General features: G+C 55.9%; 7 protein-coding genes across 7 annotated transcripts in view; 4 read left to right on the top strand and 3 right to left on the bottom strand.

Annotated features, from left to right (window-relative positions):
• SODALDRAFT_376471 (hypothetical protein) overlaps positions 1-834 on the top strand; it is a gene marked incomplete at its 5' end in the record, with an annotated part of 1,983 nt that extends 1,149 nt beyond the window's left edge. The window contains one exon of the mRNA XM_028614819.1: positions 44-834. Coding sequence (XP_028468511.1) covers positions 44-630 — 587 coding nt within the window. The 3' untranslated portion in view covers positions 631-834. The remainder of the gene's footprint in view (positions 1-43) is intronic.
• Positions 835-1,360: 526 nt separating this feature from the next.
• SODALDRAFT_376470 (DEAD-domain-containing protein) lies at positions 1,361-3,984 on the top strand. The gene is made up of 2 exons (XM_028614818.1): positions 1,361-1,878; positions 1,963-3,984. Exons 1-2 carry the CDS (start codon positions 1,517-1,519, stop codon positions 3,611-3,613), a joined length of 2,013 nt encoding a protein of 670 aa, XP_028468510.1. The 5' UTR covers positions 1,361-1,516; the 3' UTR covers positions 3,614-3,984.
• SODALDRAFT_307083 (WD domain-containing protein) lies at positions 3,846-5,657 on the bottom strand. The gene is made up of 3 exons (XM_028609055.1): positions 5,251-5,657; positions 4,937-5,162; positions 3,846-4,802 (listed from the first exon to the last, which is right to left on the bottom strand). Exons 1-3 carry the CDS (start codon positions 5,418-5,420, stop codon positions 4,110-4,112), a joined length of 1,089 nt encoding a protein of 362 aa, XP_028468509.1. The 5' UTR covers positions 5,421-5,657; the 3' UTR covers positions 3,846-4,109.
• A 317-nt stretch (positions 5,658-5,974) lies between these two features.
• Positions 5,975-7,243, top strand: SODALDRAFT_242079 (hypothetical protein; the record flags this gene model as incomplete). The annotated part of the gene is made up of 1 exon (XM_028607376.1): positions 5,975-7,243. A coding segment is annotated over one exon (1,269 nt), but the record flags the coding sequence as incomplete, so codon positions are not given.
• Positions 7,149-8,976, bottom strand: SODALDRAFT_330442 (hypothetical protein). The gene is made up of 4 exons (XM_028611197.1): positions 8,412-8,976; positions 8,226-8,300; positions 8,086-8,132; positions 7,149-8,001 (listed from the first exon to the last, which is right to left on the bottom strand). Exons 1-4 carry the CDS (start codon positions 8,655-8,657, stop codon positions 7,509-7,511), a joined length of 861 nt encoding a protein of 286 aa, XP_028468507.1. The 5' UTR covers positions 8,658-8,976; the 3' UTR covers positions 7,149-7,508.
• On the top strand, positions 8,703-9,123 carry SODALDRAFT_376466 (hypothetical protein; the record flags this gene model as incomplete). The annotated part of the gene is made up of 2 exons (XM_028614817.1): positions 8,703-8,742; positions 8,794-9,123. 2 exons carry the CDS (start codon positions 8,703-8,705, stop codon positions 8,967-8,969), a joined length of 216 nt encoding a protein of 71 aa, XP_028468506.1. The 3' UTR covers positions 8,970-9,123.
• Positions 9,124-10,273: 1,150 nt separating this feature from the next.
• Positions 10,274-10,957, bottom strand: SODALDRAFT_321998 (hypothetical protein; the record flags this gene model as incomplete). Its single annotated transcript, XM_028609674.1, has 1 exon — positions 10,274-10,957. One exon carries the CDS (start codon positions 10,955-10,957, stop codon positions 10,274-10,276), a length of 684 nt encoding a protein of 227 aa, XP_028468505.1.
• Positions 10,958-11,951: the final 994 nt, after the last annotated feature.

The raw sequence follows: 11,951 nt of genomic DNA, 5'->3' as shown, positions 1-11,951 counted from the left end.
GGAGAAGACAGGCTCCGTTGCTGACCACCCTTCAACAACATAGGCCTCTATCTAATATCCGTATCGCAAGAAACAGCCAGACAGCCGATAGCCCGTTCAGGCGCCGCATTCGAGCGAAAGACCTTCCTCGACGGTGTCGAATACATCATGAAAGCCCTCCCCGAAGACCTCACCGAACAGGAGCTGGGCCGACTGCGCAGGTCGACGCCCTTTCGTCTCTTCACCGACGCCGATGAGTCCCTCGGTTCACCACATGGATACCCCAGGCCAAGCCCGGATCAGGGGAGGCAGCCCAAGTCTCTTCTCCACCGCCTGGTACAGACGTTGGTGATTCATATGTTCATTCTCGCGCACCTGGCGCTGCCGTATATTGTTCTTCTCCTTCGCCTGGTCGCGCGGACGGAGCGGGAGTATAAGATCTCGGCGAACGTCGTGAGCGCGGGCGTGGGGTTCGCCAATGCGCTCGGTAGTCAGGGCATACGGGTGACGGGTACCGTATGCAGCATGGGGGACGGAAGAGTCGGACAGGTCCTTGCGGATGGGGTTACTTGGGTGGTGGAAGGTTTTACGGCGGGCTTGACGGACGGCGTTGCGGAGGGGTTGGCTTTAACGGGAATGAAGAGGCAATGACTTGTGGACTTGGGCCTTGCCGTCTCCCTCTCTCTTTTTTTTTTCTCCTTTTTTTTCTCTTTTTTTCTTCTCTTTTTTTTCTTTTCTTATTCGTGTTGCCGCGGACAGATTTCGTTTCGTAATAATCCGTGGTAGGATGGACCTTTGGGATAGCATGGAGTCTGGATACCTTAGACAGACATAAAAACGTACCTCACGAGCATGCGTCATGTAATAGACCTCTTCCCTCCTTTTTCCCACTTCTTTTTCTTTTTCTTTTCCGTTTTTTTCTTTTTGGTCCGTTCACTCCTTCTTGCCACGGCCTATCACGGTTAGTCGAGACGAGTCGAGTCGCCTTGCTCGTGAGGTGTAATTATGGAGTAGGTTCCTGTTTCTTGGGAAGGACGGATATAATTACACCGTATGCACAATTGCCTAGCAAAAGTATCAAACCACTTTAGAAAGTAACAGCGTGCAGAGCGCTTCGGGTCCTTTTCGACACTTACTGTACGAATACGGAGATAATTACTGGAGGACCGTGTCGTCGCGTACCTGCTGGGTACATGGATACAGTATGGATACGTACCTTAGTAATTAAGGTACCTAATTACCGTGAAGACCCTTTTTTCGTCACATTGGAACATGACTGGGGCTCGAGGAGGGAAAAGTGGAACCAATCTTGTTCCGATAAGGATGGAAAAAATCGTTATCTCCTATTGACATGGGAAACTTTGCCTGAAGACGATCGTCCTTCTCACCCCCTTCCTCATCATCCCCATCCATCATCACTACTACATACCTACTATTCCATCTCTTTACCTTTCCTCCTGGACTCTCGTTTCCCATCGTTTACGCTTTTCTTGTCCCGTTTAACATTCATCTAATTCGTCTTATTACCGAGTCGATTATGTTCAGGCAGAGTCTAAAGCGATGCGCTCACTTGCGCGTCGCGACAGCTGCTCCTCTCCTCGCCCGTCAAAACCTCTCCCTCCTTACTTCCACCACCCGGTCCTCCAGGCCTACACTGCAGACAACAACAATAAAGTTGAGCAATCTTTTTGTCCGATGGCACTCTGAAACTGCCGAAGCTTCTGCTTCGGAACAGCCTATTGAGGACGTTGCTCCCTCTCATCCTACCCGCTTCGATGAATTGCCTGCGCTGGGTGTGCACCCCAACCTGGTCAAGTCTATCACCCACGGCATGGGCTATGAGGCCTTATCCGATGTTCAATCCAAGACTATCGTACCGGCATTGAACGGAACAGATTTGTAAGTTCACCGACGTCCCGCTCTCTCTATTGTGTACCCTCTTGCCCCTGCTCCTCGACGTCTAGTCCTAACACCCCGTCCTAGAGTCGCTCAGGCAAAGACTGGCACCGGAAAGACCCTTGGTTTCCTTGTGCCTGTGCTGCAGAGGATGCTACAAGAAGACCCGTCGCTTGGCACCAGGAATGCACGCTACAACGCCCGCGCCGATGACATCCGTGGCATTGTCCTGTCTCCGACACGCGAACTTGCCGAGCAGATCGCCGCCGAGGCTGAGAAGCTGGTGGCAGGCACCGGCCTGGTCGTGCAGAGGGCGGTGGGTGGTACACAGAAGTCCCGCATGCTTGAAAAGACGAGGAGACAGGGTTGCCACTTGCTCGTCGCCACCCCTGGTCGGTTGAATGACCTCCTCGAGGACCCCCGCAGCGGCATTCGCGCCCCGAACCTGGCTGCCATCGTCCTCGACGAAGCCGACCGGATGCTCGACGTCGGCTTCCGGGGTGAGCTCGAGGAAATCGTGAACAAGCTGCCCGATGTTCGGGAGAAGCCCCGGCAGACCTTGCTCTTCTCGGCCACCATTCCCAAGGATGTCATTCAGCTCGCCCGGCAGTGGGTACGGGCCGACAACTTCGACTTCATCCAGACCATTTCGCAGGGGGATACGCCAACCCACGAGAAGGTCCAGCAGCACATCGTGCCGTGCCGCAGCTGGGGCAACGTGCTCCCGGCTCTGTTCGAAGTGATTGGGAAGGAAGTAGAGAGCGCTCAGCAGCCGGGCGCGATGCCGTTTAAGGCCATGGTCTTCCTCCCCTCCGTGGCATTAGTCGATCTCGTTTCCGAAACATATCATGATGGCTTCAGATCAACATGTGGCGTCCCGGCTCTCATGATTCACTCCAAGTTGAGCCAAGCACAGCGCAGCAAAGCGTCGGACAAATTCCGTACCATGAAGTCCGGCATCTTGTTCTCTTCCGACGTCACCGCGAGAGGAATGGACTTCCCCAATGTCAGCCATGTCATCCAAGTCGGTGCTCCCCCCGATCGTGAGCAATACATCCACAGGCTCGGACGTACCGGTCGCCAAGACAAGACCGGCCAAGGATGGCTCATCCTCAGCGAGGTGGACATTCCCATCTGCCGGTCTGAGCTTCGCGGGCTTCCCATCGTACCCAACCGCGAAATTGAGTCGGCCGCGGCCGAGCTCGCCACCGATCCCGCCGAGCGCCTCCAGATCGTCAACACCACCATGGACGTACTCAAGGGCGTACCCAAAAGCAGCCTGGGCGCTGCATACATGTCTCTCTTCGCCCGCGTCAACAGGTCAAACGCCCAAGACCGCGTCAATGAGTTGCGGGAGTGGTTCGTTGACGGTATGGGATTGGAGGGGACACCGCGCATGGCGTCGAACCTCGCTCAGAAACTAGGCTTGGGCAAAGTCACGGGACTTAACTTCGGAAACGACGATTTCGGCAGTGGAAACAGGGATGGAGACCGACGCCGTTCAGGTTCCCGTTTCGGTCGCGATGATGATCGGAGCTTTGGTGGCAGGGACTCTCATCGGTCCCGGGACCCCTTTGCCTCGCTTTCTTCGGAGAGCCGTGGGGGCGGAGACAGAGCCTACAAGAGCTACAGGGGTGATCGGGGTGATCGGGGTGACAGGAGCTACAGGGGCGACAGAGGTGACCGGGGTGACCGGGGCGACAGGAAACGCGATCGTTACCAAGAAACGAGCTTCTAGACGATGGTGAGAGAGATGTTTGGCAGTGGGCTTAATACCTGGCTTGCAAATCCGCTCGGTTTGTGGCTATCTACCTCACTGATACCGCCGCACTATCCCCCTTCATTCATATGTACCATAGATGGCACCACGGCGTACGGTGGGACGGAGTCACAGGGAACGTTTATTTCGGATTTTACCTCTCTGGGACAACAGCTTATTCGAGACCTCGAGGTAGACACTTTTCGAGGGTAGGGAGATGGATGATGAGTGGCGGATTCCACTGTACATATATATGTGTAACAAAATTCTGTATTTATAGTATGATCTCCAGAGACCGGACCAAAACATGGATGGATATATATACCCAGGAAAAAAACGCCAGGTTTTCTGATGCGTAGCCGCTCTCTTCGTCCCCGCATTCTGAACTCCTTTTGGACGCCAGCCTAGGCCAAGTGGGCAGGAAGAAAAGACTCTCCCGAACGGCGGCCCCGTCTGTCTTCTCTTCTCTCGTCCATCATGGTCCCTGCAATAGCATGTTCGCGTCCCACAAGAACACCCTTTCGTCCCACCCCACGCTGGCAACCCAGCCGCCAGCGCCAAACAAACACCAATCCACGCCTGTGGCGAACTCTGTATGGCGGTTCATGACGCCCAGCTGGCGCCCCACGGCCGGCGGGACGGGATGGCCAGGCGTCGCCGCCGCCGCCGCAGCGTCCGGCAAAGCGGCGCCCGGGTCGTCCCACAAGCGCACGGTCATGTCGTAGCTGGCGCTGAGCAGGACGTTGGAGGCGTGGGGGCTCCAGACGAGGCGGCGGACGGCGTAGTCGTGGCCCGGGAGGACGGAGAGGGGCCCGGCGGCCGGGTTGCGGATGTCGAAGGTGCGGATGACGCGGTCGACGCCGCCGGTGGCGATGACGGTGTCGCGGTACTTGTTCCAGTCGTGGGTGAGGACCTCGGCGGGCTGGGAGGGGGGCAGTCCCTGGGGCAGGGGGGCGGCGGAGGAGGCGGTGGCGGGGCCGCCGTGGACGGGGATCATGGTGGTGAGGTGGTATTTCGCCGAGGCCGGGGTGCGGAGGTCGAAGATGCGGATTTGGGAGTCGGAGGAGACGGCGGAGACGATGGACGGGTTGGAGGGTTGGAAGGCGGTGCTGTAGGTGCAGGAACCTATGGGGAGGGTGCGGAGGGAGTGCTGTCGTGTGGGGGACCACTGGATGGATAGGTTGCGACGATGCGCTCGCGAGTTAGTTTTTGCACTTTCGAAGTTGACCCAAGAGGTATATAGGAAGGGTGAGGGGAGGGTGCGTCCTGTGACACGGAAAGGATGGCACGGCAGCGACGTACGAGTTTTACAGAGCCATCCCATGAACTCGAGATGAATGTGTCTTTCGTGATGGGACTCCAGCATACGGAAAAGGTTTCCCTCTTGTGTTCGTGAAAGTTCATTACGGGGAAGTCCTTCACGCCAATGTCGAAAAGTTTGATGGAGCCATCGCCGCATGCGACTATGAGTTGGTTTTCGTTGATTTCGGACCAGGCGAGGTCGTACTGCGCATCGTTGGTGTCGAAGCTACATGGATAGAGGTCAACAAGAGGGGAGGGGGGCGGCCAGAGGGGAAAGAGAGGTATTTCGCATATAGTCGTTTCTTCATACTTACGTTTGCTCAACCTCGATACCGCGCGAGGTGAGGTTTAAAGCAAAGACGCGGCCATTGCCGACGATGCCAAAGTTCGCGGACGAGGCGACTGCGATGCGGGAGTCGTGGTAGGGGGAGTATTTGACGGCGTAGGGATTGTAGCCCTGGGTACGGAACTCTAGCATCGACATGGTCGCGCTACTGGCAGCCGTCGAGCTTGTTCGTGCAAGGAGGCAGGCACTGGGTTGGTCGAGGTGGTGATAGTCACTAAGAGGGCTCGCAGGGATCTCAAAAGCTGTTGTTGGTACCGGGGACCCACGGCTTCTGGCCTGTGATGTCACAGTGTCACTGGCGAAGTTCCGAGCGGACCTCGGCAGCCGATGCCCCCCCACTGCCCCGCTGTCCGGCCGCCCCCCGCGACATTCAGCACCTTGTCCGCTGTAGTGTAATTACTTTGTGGGAGGGACAGGGCTATGGGTTGCAAGTTGTCACGTGACTACGCGCCTGCCTCGCGTGATATCGCTTGGTATTGCGAAGTAATTGAGGTAATAATCAGGTATTCACTCATCCGCCTCCCACCAAAACCCGCCTTTCACCTTCATTGTTGTTTGGCATCGAAGCTCAGAGGTCCCGGGCAGGATTCGTTTGTCGCCTCAGCCGAAGCTTGCCATACAAAATATAGAAACGAAATTTCCCCCTTTCGATACGAACCGACGACTTATGGCCTCTTCAACGTAACGCAGCCATGGATTCGTTTCTACTGCGCAGAAAAAGGAAGTCGAGTCCGCAAGCGGATAGCGGCCTTTATGATGACGATGAACCAACCGAGGTGAAGCTTGCTCTGCTGTCATCTTTGCACCCTGATGTTGATCAGGAGGCCCTCCTCGAATCTCTTCTGGCGCATGAAGGCTCAGTGCACGAGACTTCACTCGCCCTCAAGTCGTCAGATCGTGTCAAGAAGCCCCGCGGAGCCATGGGCGCCCAGATCTCCCTGAAACATTTTGCGACGGTCTGCCAGGAACACAATGTCGGAGTCTCCCAGCCTCAGAGGAAAAAGCCCCTGGCGAGGAAAGGGGCGACTCTGCACCTCTATGATCCCGCAGATGTGGCAGGGCATACTCCCTGCACTATCATTCACGACTTTCTTCCCCCTCAAGAAGCCAACGATCTTCTTCAGGAATTATTGGAGGAGGCCAAATCGTTCGGGAAGCATACCTTCAAACTCTTTGACAACGTGGTGTCCAGTCCGCACACATCAGGCTTCTACGTGGAAAGCTACGAAGAAATGATGACCCAGAAGGCAGACTACCTTTACAACGGCGCCAGACTATCCGATGTCCGCCGCCTCACACCGCAGCTAACAAAAGTCAAGCCCAAGGTGCAGGAAGCCGTGAACCGTGAGATACAAAACAGGATCAAGACCCGGTACCCCGGCGGCAGGAAACTCAAACACCAGGCACCGGGACCCTGGGTACCCAACGCCGCGTTCGTCAACTGCTACAACGGACCGCGAGAGAGCGTGGGATGGCACAGCGACCAGATGACCTACCTCGGGCCGCGCGCCGTCATCGGCTCCATCTCGCTCGGCGTGGCGCGGGAGTTCCGCGTCCGAAGGATCATCCCCAGGGACGTCGACAGCTACAAAGCAGCACCCGAGGACCCGGACGCGGGGGGTCAAATCGCGATTCATCTGCCACACAACTCGCTCCTCGTCATGCACGCGGAGATGCAGGAGGAGTGGAAGCACTGCATCTCGCCTGCCCAGTCTGTCGACCCGCACCCTGTCTCGGGCAATCGGCGCATCAACATCACGTACCGGGACTACCGGGCGAGCATGCACCCGCGCCACACGCCGAGGTGCGAATGCGGTATCCCATGCGTTCTCCGCGTCGTACAGAGGAAGAAGGAGAATTTTGGGAAATATTTCTGGATGTGTCACGCCGGGAACGTGCCGGGAGAAGAGAGCTGCTCTTTTTTCCAGTGGGCGCGCTTTGACGACGACGGGAACCCTGTCTATGCCACTACCACTGCCAAACCCACCTAAAAGGCTTTCCGAGAGATGTTTTAGTTTGCCTCTGTCCTTGAAGAGACGAACCGAGAACCAGTGGGGGTTATCCCGCCACATCCTCAACGCCCATTCCTGCACCAAGCTTACGGGTCCACATACTTGGGCTCAACCTCCTTCGCGTTGGAGAGCTTGAGGACCTTGACGTCGCCCAGGTTGATGCCGTTCAACGCCCTGAGGTTCACGGGGTGCATGTTCTTCACCGTTTCGATATTTACCCCGAAATTTTCCGGCATGGTGTCCCATTCGGCCAGCCCCTTGGACACAATTCTGTTGGTGAGCGGGACACCACACTTGTTGCAAAACGACTTGGCCACGAATGCGCGCCCGAACGCGTACCGGCCGATATCTTTGTCGTCGCCGTGCAGGACGACCTGTTCGGCACGCGACCAAACCCAGACGTATGCGTGCTAATACAATGGGAAGCACCCGTCAGCAAAGGGCGTCTTCTTCTCCTAAGGGTGCGGGTGGTTATCTGTGGTTGCCTGTGACCAACCCGCTCGCAGATGCTGCAATTGCACTCTCCCGCTCCCTCCGGGAAGGTGTCGGGAAATGTGGCGTCGATGGACCTGCTGAGTAGAGCCAGTTGGACAGCGCCGCAATGGCACCCGCCGGTGTACAGCTTGCCGCCTTCAATCTGGGCTGTCGGTCGAGGACCGGTGTACGTCGGCGGTTCATAAGGGGGTGGGCGGGAAGCACCGTCGAAGCTATTTATTTCCTGGCACGTCAGTGAATGATATGTCCCGCTGATATGAAGCTTGGAGAGAGCCCAGTCGGCCCTTTACACGCACGGTTTTCGCTCTAGCGACCACGTATCCAGATCTTGGATTGTGTGGGCCTGGGAATTGGTTAGTTGTTGAGGCTGAGAGGAGAGACTGAGGCGAAAACACGAAGCTGGAATGGGGGCCAACGGGCACTGCAGAGAACGCACATTAACGGCAATCTTCATGAAATCGGGAGCATCCCACAGATATCTCAACACGCTGGTGCCGCAGGTGGGACAGAACTGCGAGCGATTCAGAGAAGATCAGCCAGCGAGAACAACAGCAGCGCATTGTCAGAGGTCAGGCGTTCACTCTCCACGCCCTCATTTTCTCGCCCAGTTCCTTATTCGAACCTTATGCTTGGCCTTCTTCTGGTTGAAGCTATAGGTGGCGAGGATTTCTTCGCTACCCTTCACGATGCGAAACTGGTCGGGACTGCTAGGCATGACCAAGAGGTAACCCTTCTTGTAGCAGAGGCTGCAATTGCACTCCCAGACCGACTTGATCTCGGGGAGCCGGACTTCATAGACGAAGGCACCACAGTGGCAGTTGCCACGGTACGTCTTGAGGGCATTCTGATCGGTGTTATTGTCGGACATTGTCGCTCACGGTCGTCTCCGTCGTCTTTGGCCGGTTGTACTGCGATGAGATTTCCTGCCGAGCTCACTCTCACCATTCAACTGGGTACCTAAGGATAGAAGGGAAAAAGACGGGGGGGATATTTATCTTCGTGAGCTCTCAACATATCTCCTCATTTGTTGGCCCGTCTTACCCCCCAACCCCCATCGCCCCCTCACGCATCCTTTACCAGACGGTCTGACCTGAGGCAGGCACGCAGCAAGCCATGCGTATCAGGGATCATCCTTCGAGTGCAGTCGCCCGTCCGTCGCGTCGTGTCTTACAACCCGTGACGAGGGGAGGGAGGATTAGGCAGTTGCATAATACAGCGCTGAGTAATATAGAGGCCCGTGATTCCGACTGTACCACTTGGTTATTCCGACTGTAGTGTAGTTCGGGCATGGACCCATAAATTTCCTTTTTCGGAATACTAACCTCCACACAAAACTACCATCGTCACTTGAACCATAACGTAGTTAATAATCAAGCCATGTCTTTAGGCCGTTAATCTATTAGTCAATCCGTTAGTTTAATCCGTTAGTTTAATCCGTCAGTTTAATTCGTTAATCCATCAGTTAACCGATCAATCCACGCAATAATGACAACCTAGTCGTGATAACCGTGGCCGTGGAGCTATCGCTATTGCGAACAGCTTTAATTAAACAGACAACCTTATCCGTTAATTTATAACAGCAGCAGCAAGAGTACCTTAGGATATACGAGCGGTAGATGGATAGCGAGCTGGATTCTATAACGTGGTGGTAATCGACTATAAAATAGACCCACGGGTTATAATCCGAGTCGTCGAGATTATACCTGCTACTCCCTTTAATGAACCAGAGGGGTTAAATTAGTTCCCATATAAAAGCTCCGAAGAAGACGTCGTGTCGTGGTCCATGACCGAACTATGTCGGAAACACCAAGTGGTACAGTCGGAATAACGGGTCTCGTAATATAACCACGAAAAGAAAGGGAGCATCCACCAGTCGTTGCGCCGCAATGTTATCGCATTCGTCTCAAGGTTATTGGTTGCTCTTTTTTCCGGCATCAATTCAATGCCTCAACAAGTCGGAGACTACTCTCCATGCACCTTCGCAAGGTTGGGGGGGAAGAGAAACTCGGGGTATCCATTACTCGTAAACTACCTACTTCGACCCAAAAAAGGAGTCATAATCCAGTGATGATGCTAACCCCATTCGACATCGAAAGATAGATGATGTTGAAGTGGGAAAAAGAAAAGTGCGATGTCATGGAGAGGAAAGCATTTTCGAAAGCATACCTTAGGGTCTCCTCCAGGTTGTACGGTTCCCCCCATTATCGTTGGAGACAACTCCAACCGACTTCTTCCAGCAGATGACCTAGATCAGGCAAATAGGAAGAGAAAGGGTACGCGACAATCAAGCCGAATCAAAATAAGACGTCGCTCATAGCAGCAAACAGAATACGTGCGGCTCACGTCTCCACGTACACAGCAACAGAATCCTCCAATGCACAAGAATTTCAACAAAAAGGCCTGTACTCGTCCCGTCCAAAAAAAAAAAGAGAGAGAGAGAGAGAGAGAGAGAGAGAGAGAGGCCCAAGGCGTTCCATGTATCTCTCAATGGTCGTCGTAGCTACTGTGGCGACTGTGACGACTCTGTCGCCTGTTCCTCCTCGGCGGCGTATTCTCCTCAATGACAACAACTTCATCCTCGTCGCTTTCCACCACGCGCGGCGGCGGCCGGCTGACGGATCTCGCCCGTTCACTCATCTCCGGCTCGGGCGCGTCGACGATGATGGGACCGGGACCCCTGCCCCCGCTGCTCCGCACCCGCGTCGTCTCGGTGGCGATGACGCGCGCGCGCCCCCCGGAGCGCCGATGCGAAGGGGGGTGGTGGTGGTGGTGGTGGTGTTGGTGGCGACTGCGGCGCGACCTGTGAGGGGGAGGGGGGGGAGGGAGCGAGCTGTCGTCGGTGCGGGTCTCGACGGCGGGGGCGATCCCGCTGGTGCACATGTAGACCAGCCAGACGAGGAGGAGGAAGCCGAAGACGGAGCCGAGGACGATTCCCGCTACGGCGCCCGGCGCGAGGTCGCCAATGTTGGTGTACGTGGTGGGGATGATGAGGGTCGTTTCGGATTCCTGTCGTGGAACCACGGGGGTGATTTGGCGGGGTTGGGAGGGGGTCGGGAACTGCGGTGCGGGGGCAGGCAGGTCGGCGGGCGGCGCACGTAGGGGGAGGAGGAGGCGGTCGAGGATGTCGGAAGAGAGGTCGCGACGGAGCCGGGCGTTGAAGGGCGGCATGATGGTCGGCATAAACGGTTTTGTACGATATGATGCGTGGGTGGGAGGGTATGGGAGCTTGTTTTGGCGCAGCGGCGTTTGCGACCCCGCTGGTGTGGTTCGCGAGTGACGCCTCGATCGGCGGATGCGAGAGGCGTGAAAAAGGGAGTGAGTGCTGTCACTACCGGAATCGAAAAGAATAATATAATGTATCTCTGGTCTCCGAAACCGCGCCGCGCCGACAGGAGCCGGGGGGGTTGGGTTGAGGCCGGAGTGTTGGTGTTTGAACAATGACCGACGATGCGAGGGTCGCAGACGGGGGATTCCTTGCTTATCGGAAGAACGACGTCGCGCGCACTTATTTGGGCCCCAAAGATTGCCTATGCATTCATGAGAAAGGTGCGACTCGGCTGTGCATTGGAGCCAATCGACACCGAAAGCTTCGTTTCGGGAGCGAGGGGATGAAGGCTTCGCAGCCTCGAGTGTGATGGTCCAGACGGAGGTTACGGGGGCATGGGTAGGTACATAATACGAATGAGTAGGAAGACGGCTTCAATGACGGGGCGGCAGCAACGCTCAGCTCCACGGTAACCGGGATTCGGTCATACTATGACCCGTTGCCATGGACCCACTCGCCTGTCTAGTACCTTAGCTTTGTACCCCGTACTGTACTTCGTATTACCTAAGGCACGCCGGACCATTATCTCCACTGCACAATCCATGGTCCCCACCATCGGGACATGCCTCGAGATCTTCCACTTGTCCGCCTCATACTTGAAAGAACCCGACTCTGATGGGTAAAAATGCCGTCTTATCTTGCTCTGGACATCGCCATTGCCGCTCATGAACAGCTGTTCCGCGCGTCGGGAATGCCACGTTAACCCTCGACAGGTCGGAAAGGATCCCCACAGGCAGACTCTCATATTGCTAGGAGTTCTGCATCGCACGGATCTCCGCAAAGTTACTGCTGGGAGGCTCAATGGGGCCGACAAATTTCTCCGTACTACATCCGACT

This window comes from Sodiomyces alkalinus, assembly GCF_003711515.1.
Source record: "Sodiomyces alkalinus F11 unplaced genomic scaffold SODALscaffold_2, whole genome shotgun sequence".
In the NCBI taxonomy this organism is placed as follows: Eukaryota; Fungi; Ascomycota; class Sordariomycetes; order Glomerellales; family Plectosphaerellaceae; genus Sodiomyces; species Sodiomyces alkalinus.
This window is presented reverse-complemented; position numbering and strand designations above follow the sequence as displayed.